This window comes from Chrysochloris asiatica, unplaced genomic scaffold (assembly GCF_000296735.1).
Source record: "Chrysochloris asiatica unplaced genomic scaffold, ChrAsi1.0 scaffold00105, whole genome shotgun sequence".
NCBI lineage: Eukaryota > Metazoa > Chordata > Mammalia > Afrosoricida > Chrysochloridae > Chrysochloris > Chrysochloris asiatica.
This window is the reverse complement of record NW_006408623.1, coordinates 9,666,078-9,679,865: the sequence shown is the minus strand read 5'-3', so window position 1 is coordinate 9,679,865 and position 13,788 is coordinate 9,666,078. Positions and strand designations below refer to the sequence as shown.

General features: G+C 54.9%; 1 protein-coding gene across 2 annotated transcripts in view; it reads left to right on the top strand.

Annotated features, from left to right (window-relative positions):
- STK32C (serine/threonine kinase 32C) overlaps nucleotides 1–13,788 on the top strand; it is a 58,369-nt gene that overhangs the window by 40,822 nt on the left and 3,759 nt on the right. The window contains exons 2-10 of one of the 2 annotated variants that reach the window (XM_006867450.1): nucleotides 3,802–3,857; nucleotides 10,716–10,867; nucleotides 11,467–11,640; nucleotides 11,746–11,783; nucleotides 11,869–11,958; nucleotides 12,194–12,297; nucleotides 12,760–12,876; nucleotides 13,418–13,543; nucleotides 13,619–13,750. In XM_006867450.1, coding sequence (XP_006867512.1) covers nucleotides 3,802–3,857; nucleotides 10,716–10,867; nucleotides 11,467–11,640; nucleotides 11,746–11,783; nucleotides 11,869–11,958; nucleotides 12,194–12,297; nucleotides 12,760–12,876; nucleotides 13,418–13,543; nucleotides 13,619–13,750 — 989 coding nt within the window. Of the gene's footprint in view, nucleotides 1–3,801; nucleotides 3,858–10,715; nucleotides 10,868–11,466; nucleotides 11,641–11,745; nucleotides 11,784–11,868; nucleotides 11,959–12,193; nucleotides 12,298–12,759; nucleotides 12,877–13,417; nucleotides 13,544–13,618; nucleotides 13,751–13,788 lie in introns of those variants that run through there. The other variant, XM_006867451.1, reaches the window with a different exon arrangement.

The following is a 13,788-nucleotide window of genomic DNA, read 5'->3' as shown; positions in this document are numbered from 1 at the left end:
AAGAACAAGGCACCAGGAATTGATGGAATAAAAATTGAAATCTTTCAAGAAAGTGAGGCAGCACAGGAGGCACTCATTCATCTCTGCCAAGAAATTTGGAAGATGACTATCTGGCCGACTGATTGGAAGAGATCTGTATTTGTGCCCATTCCAAAAAGAGGTGACCCAACGGAATGCGGAAATCATTGAACAATCTCTTTGATATCTCAAGCGAGTAAAGTTTTGCTAAAGGTAATACAGAAACGCTACAATCACACATTGACAGAGAACTTCCAGAGGTTCAAGCCACATTCAGAAGAGGCCGTGGACCGAGGGATATCATTGCTGATGTCCAATGGATGTTGGCTGAAAGCACAGAATATCAAAAAGATGTTTACCTGTGCTTTATTGGCTATGCAAAGACTTTTGATTGTGTGGATCATGACAAGCTATTTTCACAACATTGTGAAGCATGAATATTCTGGAACACTTAATTGTGCTCATGAGGAATCTGTACCTGGACCAAGAGGCAGTTGTTTGAATAGAACATAGGAACACTGAATGGTTTAAAATTAAGAAAGGTGTGCGACAAGGTTGTATTCTTTCACCATACTTATTCAACCTTTATGCTGAGTGAATAATCCGAGAAGCTGGGTTATATGAAGAAAAACATGGCATCAGGATTTGAGGAAGACTCATTAACAACCTGTGATATGCAGGTGATTACATACAACCTTGCTTGCTGAAAGTGAAGAGGACTTAAAACATCTACTGATAAAGATCAAAGAGCACAGCCTTCGGTATGGATTTCATCTCAATGTCAAGAAAACAAAAATCCTCACCACTGGCCCAATAAACAACGTTCTTATCAATGGAGAAAAGATTGAAGTTGTCAAGGACTTCACTCTTCTTGGGTCAACTATCAACACTCACGGAAGCAGCAGTCAAGAAATCATTGGAGGTGTATAACACCTGGAAAACACACCTATAGCCAGAAGGCACAAAAGAAACCCCATTTCAGTGCACGAATCGGTGTAGATCACCTGTAACCTGGGTACCCCAGGCTCACACCCTCCAGTCCACAGTGACCCAACACACAACAACACACAATACTGTGGAATCCTGCGTCCTCGCTCTGCTGGTTGCAGATGGGGTCAGTGTGGTCCACAGGGTGTTTGTTGACTGATTTTCTGAAGTAGATTGCTAGAGCCTTCATCCCAGTCTAGAAGCTCCCCTGAAATTTGTCTGCCGTGGATGATCCTGCTGATATTTGAAATACCAGCATCTCAGCAACACAGTCACCACAAGACACACACTGACAACTACCCTGTGGGGTGCAGCGCCCAGTTTTATCCTAAGTAAGTCAGCCTTTGTGCTGGCTTTCTGAGAAGGGACTCTTGGCATAATCAGGGAGCTTGTCTGAGACTTCCAGTCCATACTTGGACAGGCTAGGTTAGAAAAGACTCACCTGGGAGATGGGTGTCAAGTAGACTCAGGGACATCACCTAGCCCACTCTGAGGACTGGCCATTGAAAACCGTGAACAAGTCTGATGCCTACCCCTTCACTATAGTTAAAGCGATAATTGTAAGAATCATTTCTTCCATGCGTTTGTTGAGTCAATCCAGTGAATGAACAAATTCATGTACAGTGTCCTCCTTACTTGTAAGGTCTGACCTGGCCCCGGGTGGCTTGGGGCAGAGAGAGGGAGAGAGAGAGCATGCCACACGGGCAGCTGGTGTCAGAAATGATGACGTTCCAAGCAAGCTATGACTGGGCTCTGCTCTCTGGGAACTAGTCCTCTGCTGATTCTCATCCGTGAAGCTCTTGTTGGATCAACCATCATGTAACCAACAGTCAGTGTATGCCTGCTCCACAGGGTTTCCGAGGCTGTCTGTCAGCTTCATCTTTCTCCCAAGGTGGGCTTGAACTGCTTACCTTTTGGCTAGCAGCCTATTGCTTAACCCACAGAGCCACCAGGCTCCTGTGCCCCCTTACAACTCAGCACAAATGTCAACTTCAGAGATGTCCCCGAGGGTCAGAAACAGCAATGGGGCCCCTCAACTGTCACCCTGTAGCTAGTGGGTCTCCTTCAGCCCACAGCCCACTCCTCCATGGCGTTGCTGTTCCCCTCTGGATCTTTGCAAAGTCCTGTTACATCTTGTCAGTTTCCTGATTAAACCAGAGCACCCTCCAACCAGTTCTGCAGAATCGAATCCCACCACGTCCATCCTTCCTGTGCACTTGAGACCCCAGACGCATGTCCTAACACAACCCCCCCGCCTACTGTGGTTTCCACTGCACCTTCATGAGGAGTGGGGGTGAGGTATGGGCAGTCTCTTCTATGCTGGGCCCCCTCCCCTCTCCTGTGAATCCTGAGCGCTCACCAGAGGCAGGCCCTCCACCTCCTCCCCCACTGCCTCATGCAGGTCCTTCAGGTCAACGCCCACTGCTTCTGGGGATAAAGCAGACAGGACGGGACTGTCCCTTTGGGGACCACACCCTCGGGGTACCTGTTTTTGTCTGTCCCACACCCTGGTGCCTCTGGGCTGGAGGGTGGTGGAGGGCTATGAGTTGGGAGTGGGAAGTTTGTAGTTTCAGGGGAAAGGCAAAGACTCATTTCTGTAGAACCCATTCCTTCTCCCCGCCACCATGTGCTCTACATGTGTCCAGAGACAGCCCACCAAGGCCCTGGGTCCAGCCTGCAGTCCCCATGCCGTCAGGAAGCTGTGATTCATCTCAGCCTGAGGGGGGGGCGCTTCTTCCTTGTGCTCTGGGGGGAGATGGACAACTAAATAAACGTAAATGTTGCACTTTGGGGTTCGTGCCCGTCCGGTGTTTGGGGACATGCAGTGGGCTTGGTGAAGACTTGCCTTCTTGGGACACAGGCCTGGTCAGCTAATAGCTGGAGGTCAGCTGGTAGAAGGCCTGAGCTGTGTAGAGCCAGAGACAGGGGTTTGGCCTGAGGCCTGGCAGAGGTAGGGTGTCCTACCTGGGAGACTGAATGGAAGGACAGAGGCAGACATTGGGGAACCCCACCCCCACTCCCAGCAGTGTGGGTCTCAGGTCCCGACAGCGAGTCCTTGGAGGCACGTGTGGACTCGGGCAGGGGCGGTCAGTTAGGAAGGCTGCCATTTCTGCAACACCTCCCCAGGTGCCCGTTGGTAAAGTCGGTAGAAAAGCCGGCCCTGGGAGCAGTTGGCTCTGCTGTGCAGAAGCAGCTGCATTGCTTCTGACCCCTCCCTCCATGGGTCTGTGCTTGCTCCAGGGCTCGCCCCTGGAATTCACTGGCCAGGGACCAGGGCCTGCTGAGAGATTCCAGTGCAGGCCTCTCCCTCTAGTCTGTGGGCGCTGTCTGATCCCTGAGGCAGCTCTCCCGGCCCAGGCCAGGCCTGTCTGCTGTGATGTGAACCCTGGATTGACTGTGAGACATGCATCTTCTCACAGCTTTGGGGCCAGAAGTCCAAATTCAGGGCCGTGTCAGGGCTGTGCTCTCGGAAGACTCAAGGGAGAATGTTGCCTTGGCTCCAGTTTCACGAGGCTCCTTGGCTTGAGGTCACCTGACCCCATCTTCCTTCTCTTTGTCTTGTCTCTGCTGTGAGAACATACTCATTGGGTTAGGGCCTCCCTCCTCCACTGTGACCTCATGTGAACCCAACATCTTCAAAGACTGTTTCCTAACACACTCATGGGAACTGGGCTTCAGCTGGTCTCCGGGGCAGGGTGGGAGGGCAGCTGGGAGGGGCTGTGCCTTCCCGCTATGGTGGAGGGGCCGAGAGGAGGCGCTCTGTCCAGCTCACTGTGCCTTCTGTTTGCTCCATAGTGAATTTCGACCACTTCCAGATCCTGCGAGCCATCGGGAAGGGCAGCTTTGGCAAGGTAAGGCTGAGCATGTGGACCTGGGGCATGTTGGACAAGCTGGGTCGGGCCCACCTGCCTGGTTCTCTAGGACGCTGGCCCACCCAGTAGGGACTTTAAGACTTGGGGGGGGGGCACTTGTCTTAGGACAGCGTCATCAAGTAGTCAGCCACGCCAGGAGGGACAAAGCCATGCTGGCCAGAGCCCTGCGGTGCACTGGGGGCTTCCCTAGCCCAGGAGGCCTTGGGGCTTTCAGAGGAAGCAGGAACTGGGCTCCATGAAAATATCTGGATCGTCAGACGACGACAGTAGCAGCGTCGCTGACAAGGAGCCTGGGTGGTTCTGAGTGGGTTCAGGTGTCAGGTGTCGGGGTGGGAGGAGGCGGCCATGTGCCAGGTGCAGGGCCCTCACCTGTCCATCTGTGGCCTTGGGAGCCTGAGCCCAGGTCTCTACGTCCCCTCTGTTCTCTTGGCTGGGTCTAGTTCCTGATGACAGCCGCCAGAGAGCGAGCCATAATTAGAAGTTACACGAAGCTCTAAAGAGCTGAAATGAACTCCCGGCCATGGCCCAGTGGCTCTGCGGGAAACGAGCCGGTTCTGAATGGGCACAGCTGCCTTCCAGTGTCTGCGGGGCTGGCGGCTGGCGCCTTTGCCCTGGCCCTGCCCTGTTTGTTCAGCGCCTGGACGCTGTGTCTGCACATTAAGCTCTTTCACGGCGTTTGTGCTGTTCCTGAGCCTATTACCCGGTAATTGGTGGCTCTGAGCCCCAGAGGATGGCCGGGTTAATTACAAGCCAAAGTAGGTCACCCCATCGGTGCAGACTCAGTGAGAAACCCACAGCGTGTTGAGGGCCAGTGGTTTGAATGCTTCTGGGGTCTGGGAGCCCAGTGGGCTGAGACCGTGTTACTGAGGTGAGAGGTCTGCAGCTTACACCCTTAGAGGACTGACCGCAGGAGCAGCCTCTGCTCACCCACCTACAGATGGGGGTGGCCATTCTGTCCCCCGGGGAAGGACTTGAAGGTCCCTGGTGTGACAGGGTTCAGGAGGGCATGGCCCACTCGGAAGACACCCTGGGGGGTACTTGTACACCTGGAGAGGACCAGAAGGGATCTTTGGGGTGGGCGAGGCCTTTTCCCTGGTCCCTGCCTGCCCCCAGCTGCCCCTGCTTTCCCCTGACCCCACTCAGGCCATCCGTGAGTCTCCTGGGCCGTCCAGGCTAGTGAGGTGAATAATAACAGAATCTTTTCTCTGTATCTTCAAAACCACTTGTTTCCCAGAGTCTCTGTGGCCTGTTGGCTCAGACACTCTCTGATGGCCTTCAGTTTAATCTAAAGACTTAGGCACATCTTGGGGTTTCGCTTTTGTTTCTTTCAGCGGCCATAAAACTAAAGCTCAAAACAGTTTTACTGAGGGGAGACGGGCGAGTTTTTGGTTATTTCCTGCAAGGCCGAAACTAGAATTCTTAAAGGCACAGATCACTTTCACTGGTCCACTCAGGCCTGCAAGATCATCTTCCATCTCAAGGGCCCTCCCTTAAATGGCGTTCTTGGGGTTCCAGGGGTAGGATGTGGACTTCTCTGGGGGCTGTTGGTGCCCATGCCAGTCTTTTGTGACTGTAGTAAATAGTGGAATGTGTGCTGTCTTGTCTTCATGTCTTTGGGTTGAATTCCTCGAAGTTGGGATGCATGGGTGGAGAATAAACGGAAGGGAATGGTGCTAGACGCTGCCAGCTCGCTCGTAGGGGTTGGACCGCTTTGTATTCCACCAGGATGTTTCTAACGGGGGACTCTGCCAAACGTTTGGACTTTTGCCAGGCTGACAGAGAGAGCTGCATCTCATTGGGTTCAACTTTGCATCTTTTATGATGAGCAAGGTTGAGCGTCTGTTTAAATGGTAGAAGACCAGTTGCGTAGTTTTTCCTGAGCATTTCTAGCTGTACCTTTGCCCATTTCTCTGTTGGCCTGGCAGTTTGTTTCTTTTTAGTTATTAAGAGGCCCATTGTGTATTTTAGGAGAGTCTTTGGGTGGTACAAATGCCTAAGCGCTCAACTACCAACTGAAAGGTTGATGATTTGAACCCACCTCGTATCACCTCGGAGTCCTGATGTGGTGCTGTGGGTTGATGCGCTGGACTGCAAAGTCGGTATGAACCACAAGGTCGGTGGTTCAAGCTTTCTAGGCGCTCCTCGGAAACCCTATACAGGGTCGCTATGGGTCGGAACCAACTTGACGGCACTTAACAACAACAACAACAAGAAGTATCACTTTGGAGTCCTGGTGTGGCGTTATGGGATAAGCACTCAACCATAAGGTTGGTTTAAACAGCAAGGTCGGTGGTTCAAACTCACCAGCCATTCCTGGGAAACCCTATACAGGGTCGTTGTGAGTCAGAACAACAACAACAACAACAACAACAGAAGCACGTGACAGAAGACAGGCCTGTCAGTCTGCTTCTTGAAAACCCTGTGGAATAGTTAGACTCTGCACACCTGGGGTCTAAATTGACTTGCTGGTAATTGGTTGGTTTGTGTATGTTTACGTACTACAGGTGTTAACCTTTGATTTCTGACGGAACTTGCAAACATTCTTCCCAGTTTGCTCTTTTGGGCACTTTTTTGATGTGGCTTTGCCATCTAGAATATTTTAATTTCTACAGCCTCATCCTTCTCCCTACTGCTTTTGGAGTTGGGTGTGAAGTTAGGGTGTCACCCTCCATGTGGGGGAGGGGGGTGCACCCTTGCCTCCTGCCTCCAACACGGTCCATTGACCACGGTTCAATTCTCACCCATTCGGAATTTATTCAGGTTTGGAGTATGATGAATGGATCAAATCGCAGGTTCTTTTCTGGTCAATCAGTAATCCCAGCTCTGGGGGGAGGGGGCTTCAAATAGTTCATGGAAAAATGCCATGATCTTTTTATTCTATTTGCCAAAGAACTTTTTCAAGACCCTTCGTATTTCTCCCGGAGGAAGATGAGGGGTGGGGGTTGGTGGGAAGGTAGTGGAGGGTCTGTGTGTGATCCCCAGCTGTTCCCACGGCCCCTCAGGCAGCTGCTCTTGGGGAGATGGATGTCGGGACAGGCTGGGGTCCTATCTTAGAGCTGAGAGCTGAGACCTAGGGAAGAAAAAAGCTTCCCTGGGCTCCTATAGTGGGTCAGGGTGGCTGATGTCCAGGAAGTGTCCCTGAGGGGCTAGAGTGGTCTGTCCTTGGGCTACTCTTGAGCTGCCTGCCTCAAACCCAACCTTTCTCTGTGGCTTGAAGTATTCTCTGAAAAGTCTATGGAAATGCCACGTTCTATGCTATAAATATCTTGTTTGTTTTAGTGTTAAAATTGCACACTCGCTGCGTGTCCCACTCCTTGCCCAGGATGGTTCTCACAGGCACCCCAGCCCTGGGGTGTCCACGTGCCATGGGCACATCCAGCTCAGATGCTGGCGTTGTATGCTGGGCGCGGGGTGGGGGGGTGGAGGAATGTGGTGGGGGTGGGGGCGCGGCTACTGTGTGACACCCTGCGGTAAGAGCTAAAGGACAAGCAGTCAGGGACTTGGGGTGGGCTTTGGCATCACCTTCACCTGCCACCTGTGCCCAGACCAGCCACCAGCCAAGGGTGCACGTACAGCCAGAGTCCAGGCCAGCCCTCCGGCAGGAGCTCATCCCCCACAGGCCCCGGATGGTCCTGACACCCAGGACTGAGCTGACCACTGAGATGCATGGCAGCTGTGCGCCCCGGGCTGCAGCGTAGGCGAGGGAGGAAGGTAGCGCCACTCCACAGTCAGAGTCCTGGGTGTGTGGCCGTCCACCCACGAGAAGCAGGAGCCCAGACACGTGTACACCAATGTTCACTCCTGACCTGTCCACAACACCCCGGGGGCAGGGACACAGCCGAAATGCCCACCAACAGATGACAGATGACCACAGCATGGTCCATTGTGGTCCAGCCATGAAGAGAAACCGAGTTCTGCCTGAGCCCAGACCCAGCCATGCCCTCTCCCACCCTTTTGGACCTTCGTGGCCTCTGGCTGAGGCTGCTCCCCCATGGGGCTGAGGGGCATCTCTGGAAACCCAGTCCTCTGACCTCCATGATCTCCAATATCTGCCGGGCAAGGGACCCCCTCACCCGTCAGAGCCTCCTCCCTGGATCTGTCCACTCAGGCGCTCCTGCAGGACCCATGCAGCCTGACAGGGAACAGTCGCTCAGCGCCAATGGCAGAGACCCCCACCTGCCCCTCCCACTCATCTCTACTCAGCCCCCCTCCCCACCAGGATGCCCCCTGGACCCAGAGCACCTACTGAAGCCTGGAGACCCTCCTGCCCACCACAGGTAGCCCACTAGCTCTTCAGGATCTTCGGGAGAAGAGCCACCCCAGAGGGACACAAGCAAGGGACAGCAAGAGGGGTCAGGTCCCTGCACTCAGTGGCCTGGAGGGTGGGGTGTCTCTCGGCTTCCCTGGGTACCTTGGTGCTGGGCTCCAGAGCTGACCCCACTGTCCCCGTCCCCCCCCCCCACACACACACACAGAGTGTGTGTCTGGTGTCTTGGGGGACCAGAACTTCTGGGGATGCCTGGCCTCAGGGATGGGCTCCTCCCACCTGCCCAGAGGCCTGCTGGGCCCAACTGACACCCCACCCCCATGCTCAGCCAAGGTGGGTCAGGTCTGCCCAGAACCTCTAAGTGTGGACTTTTTGCTTTCTGGGGACCGAAAATTACTTGGAATCACTTAAAGTGCAAAATCTGTCAACGTGGTTCCTGGTAGGAGGTCATGGCATCTCTGCTGGTCACCGGCTCTTCCCTGCGGCTCCTCCCCACCATCCCTCAAGAACTCCAGCGACTGGTCTCCAAGGAGCAGGAACCCTCAGGGAAGCCAGGTCACCTGTGTTTGCAGAGATGGTTACCTGGAAAAGCTGATACTGTCCTCCAGGTTTCTGGAGTCCCTGAGGCGCAGCAACATTACCAGGCTTCCCCAGCGGCTGACTCCCCTTTCCTGGGGGACTGCTGTCTCCCCCTAAGCGCCTCCAGAGTGTGCTGTGGCCACTGACCACAGATTTAGTGGGTCCCCTGAGAGGCAATGACTGGAGGACTGCTCGGGGGCTGGGCATCCCACCACAGAGCCTGGGGGAGCAGTGGACCTTTTCAGAGCTGAGCGTCACGCCTGCCTCTACATCCGTCTGTCTGTCTTGTCTGGGAGTTCAGTGGGCTGTGAGGTAGACATTGCTGTGGGAGATGCTGCAAGTTAGAAGCAGCCTCACTGTCTACCTTTCCACCGGGGGTCCTCCTCACTGGAGGACCGAGTCTCAGGGAGGGACTGCAGTGACCACCTAAAGATTACACAAGCTGTGAATCATGGAACTCGGACAAACTAGCCAAGGACCTCCAAGTGCCACACCTCTGTGGTCAGCACAGAGAAGTCCCCAAGGATGTTGTGTCCTTATCCTGGGACCTACGCTCTGCTAGTCAGCTGACTTTAAATTAGAGATTCTCCTGAACTATCCAGGTAGACCCAATGTGACCACAGGGTCCTCCTTATCAGTGGACGAGAGAGATCAGAGTGAGACTGTTGACTAAGAAGATGGAGGAAGAAGCCTTGGGTTGAAGAATGCAGTGACCTCTCTCTAGATGCTGGAGAAGGAAAGGAAACAGACCTCCCCTGGAGACTCGGCAGGAACCTGCCGAGGGCACCTGGACTTTAGCGCATGGAGACCCGCTACGGATTCTGACCTCCAGAGCTGTTAGGAGAATGAATTTGTGCTGCTGGAATTGCCTTGAGAAGACTCATATACCCACCTGCCCGATCCCATGGCTGCGGATGCCCCTGCCCCTTGTGCCCAGCAGTCCTGTCATTCCCATGGGTCACGGAGGCCCAGTGTCTGGATGTCCCTTGGCTTAGGAGACGCTGGCTTAGGTGACCCTGAGGGAGTACCTCAGGTGAGCAGAGCGCCCCGTTGGCTGAGAGCATGTCTGGTCTAAGACATGAGGGTACCTCAGTGGGCTGGTCCTGGAAGTCATACAGTTAGGGGTGGGTGGGGTCCCCGCAGACCCCCACACTCCAAGAGGCCAGAAGAGAGAGAGAAGGGGCTAGCAGAAGAGCCATGGGAGTTGTGAGGGCACACAGAGGCCCTGTGATGGGCAGGGGTCAGGCCGCGTGTGGCTTCAGCCTCTGGACCCAGGTGGGCTCTGTGGTGTCCTGTTACCATCTGCTGTCACGCCCCCGCAGTGGCATTATAGAAACCAAAGCTGGCCGCTTCTAGTCATCTGTGATCAAGTCCAGTTTCCACCCACAGTGGGTGTGTAATAGTTACATTGTTGTCATTAAATGTTGTGGCTTGGCATTGTAAGAATTGCTTCTAAGTATTATTAGCGTAGCGGTTACGAATCGGGCTGCTAATCTCACGGTCAGCCATTTGAAACTACCAGCTGTTCCAAAGGAGAAAGATGAGGCGTTCTGCTCCTGTAAAGATTTACAGCCTCAGAAACCCTGTACAGGGTCGCTATGAGTCAGAACCAACTCCATGGCACATAACAACAACAACATTATTTCCAATGTCTGCATTAGGGTCCATTGAGTGCACTTACTCACGCCCCTAAGTGACACTGATGGACACCTTCACGCATAAAATACCTTCTGTTTCTCAGGATCCAAGAGCTGGATCCAGCAGGTTGGGCCAGAGACTCTGATGCCCACTAAGGGGTGGGTCTGTTCCAGGCCACTTGCCTCTGACTGATGCATTTGGGGCAGTCTCCTGCTCACACTGAGCTCTGGAATTTTTCACTTCTCCAGACGCCTGGACTCCTGTACAGTGAGTTTTTAGGTGCCCTACTTGTTCAGTCCACGGCAGATCTGTGCCACTGAGAGCCGAGGTTGTGACCATGTCCTGTGCCGCAGGTGTGCATTGTGCAGAAGCGGGACACGGAAAAGATGTACGCCATGAAGTACATGAACAAGCAGCAGTGCATTGAGCGTGATGAGGTCCGCAACGTGTTCCGGGAGCTGGAGATCCTGCAGGACATTGAGCATGTCTTCCTGGTGAACCTCTGGTGAGCTCGCCTGCTGGGGACCTGGTCCAACTCCATGGTCTCTGCTCACGTCATCCCCTGACTGCCCCTTCCGGCTGCTCTATGCCCGCAGATGCCCCTTGACACCCACAGCACCTCCCTGCCCTCCCTATCCCTGTGGGTCACTTACTCACTAGGGTTCAGTGTCCACGGGCATGCTTAAGTACTGAAGGGCCTCTCCAGGCTCTTCCGTAAGGGAATTGTGTGACCCATGGAATTTCAGGCACTAAAATCAGTGGGGGAGACCTTAGGGGCTGAATAAGTGTAGAGTGTATTCCATAAACTGAGTGCAAAGACCAGGTATCCAGCAGCATCGTCATTATGATCATCTCCATCTCCACCATCTCAATCCTCATCATCTTCACCTCATCCTCATCATCCTCACCACCATCCTCATCCTCACCATCTTCACCTCAGCATCATCTCCATCATCCCTGTCACCACTGTCCCTATCATCATCATCATCATAGACGTCAACATTCCCTCATCATCATTTCCATCTCCACCACCACCATCATCTCCTCCTCCTCCTCCTCATCCCTCCACATGGCCACTTGACTCCTCTTTCTCGACACTCACAGGTACTCCTTCCAGGATGAGGAGGACATGTTCATGGTAGTAGACCTACTGCTGGGTGGGGACCTGCGCTACCACCTGCAGCAGAACGTCCAGTTCTCAGAGGACACAGTGAGACTGTACATCTGTGAGATGGCATTGGCCTTGGACTACCTATGCAGCCAGCACATCATCCACAGGTGTGTGCATACCTCAGCTGGGAAGCACGTCTTGGAACAACCAAGATTCCAAATGGGAGTAGGGGTGGGTTGGGGATACTCAGCCCACTCCTTCTCTTTGTGCAGAGACATCAAACCTGACAACATTCTCCTGGACGAGCAGGGTGAGCTGAGGAGGGTGTGGGCAGGTGGGAGCAGGTGTCTGCTTTGGTCTCTGGGGCAGCCGTCCAACCTCTCCTCTTTCTGCAGGACATGCACACCTAACAGACTTCAACATCGCGACCATCATAAAGGATGGGGAGAGGGCGACTGCACTGGCTGGTACCAAGCCCTACATGGGTAGGCACCCACCCACCCGGTCCAGCCCTCAGTCCTCTATGGATGGGGCAGCAATTTCAGTGATGCCCCTGAGAGCTGTGTGACAAGTCCACCCCACGCAGGGTCAGCCTGCACAGAAGCCAGCGCTCCATGGCAGGGCCATGCTCTCTGTGCACTGGGAGGGTGTGTCACCCCTGAACCCGGGTTGTGTCTGTGGACCCTCTTGGCTCAACACCCCTTCTCTGTCTGTTGAAAGCCCCCGAGATCTTCCAGTCGTTTGTCAGCGGTGGGACAGGCTATTCTTTCGAGGTGGACTGGTGGTCAGTGGGGGTGATGGCGTACGAGCTGCTTCGAGGATGGGTATGGAGCCGTAATCGCGGCCCCCATGAGGTGTGACCTGGGCGGGTCTGTGTGCAATGGGGTGGGGATTGTCTCGTGGGCACTTTCCTGAGATCCCTGGCTTGGTCCCAGTGTTCCCCTGGACGCCTCCATCCTTCCGTTCATTCTGGGAGCTCAGGGGTGGGGACGGCACTGCCTTCCTCATCCCTCTGGGGATCTTAGCCGCCCTGGGCTCTGCACCTCCAGCCACCCTGTGGGCCCTGTAACTGAGAAAAGTGGATCCCCTTCTCGGCCCTCCAGGCTGGTCCCGAGGGCTCTGGAGTAAGGTTGGGTGATGTGGTTCTGGGTGCCGGAGCAGGGGTAGGCCCTGCCTCCTGGCTCTCCTCAGGCCACGTTCAGCTCGGTGCCTGTCCGTTGGGTGGGGGAGGGTGCTGCCCAACTCTGCACTGAGTGGGGGTCCTAAGTGGCCTCCCCTGCCCCCAGCGGCCCTATGATATCCACTCGAGCAGTGCAGTGGAGTCCCTGGTGCAGCACTTCAGCACTGTGAGCGTCCAGTACGCCCCAACCTGGTCCAAGGACATGGTGGCCCTGCTGCGGAAGGTGGGTCCATGCCCCCTGCCCAGGGCTGTAGAGCCCACCCACGCATTCAGCCCCCAAGGGTGAGCCCTCGCCATTTAAGGTAAACACGGTGTGCTCGGGGGACGAGCCAGGTTGCTGGAGGGTGTCCCTGCAGGGTTCAGGATTAGAAGGGTCTGCGAGGGGTGGCCCCAAGTCCAACCCCAGTGTCTGTCCCCAGCAAGGACCCCCACCTCCACCACTGCCCTCATCTCTGGCTGACAGACTGTGTGACCCAGGATGCACTGCTTCATGGCAGCTAGAACTGATCAGGGGAACCCTGTGTGCCAGGTCTCTGGTACCACCTACCAGTGGCACGTGTCCCTGAAACCCACCTCCTGGCATCACCCTCTCCTGCGTCCTTGGGCTCAGGGGCTTGGCCAGACCCTCTCCAGCTCATCTGGCTGTGGGATGGTCACTGCTGACCATGGTGCATCCCGCCTCATGGGCCCTGAGCCCCATCCTCAGCCCAGTGGCATCTGGGACAGTGTAGACCTGGGTGTCCTCCCTAATGACCTCGTTCCAGCTGCTCACAGTGAACCCCGAGCTCCGAGTCTCCAGTCTCCGGGACATGCAGGCTGCCCCCTTGCTGGCCCGTGTGCCCTGGGATGACCTGACCCAGAAGAAAGTGGAGCCCGGCTTCGTACCCAATGTAAGCGGGACCCTCCCTGCCAGGGACAGCGGGGGCATGCCGGCTTCAGAGCCCACTCAAACCAGGTCCCCACAGAAAGGCCGTCTGCACTGCGACCCCACCTTCGAGCTGGAGGAGATGATCCTCGAGTCACGGCCTCTGCATAAGAAGAAGAAACGGCTGGCCAAGAACAAGTCTCGGGACAATAGCAGGGACAGCTCCCAGTCCGTGAGTGGGTGTGGGTGTGTGTGTGGGACAGCTCCCAG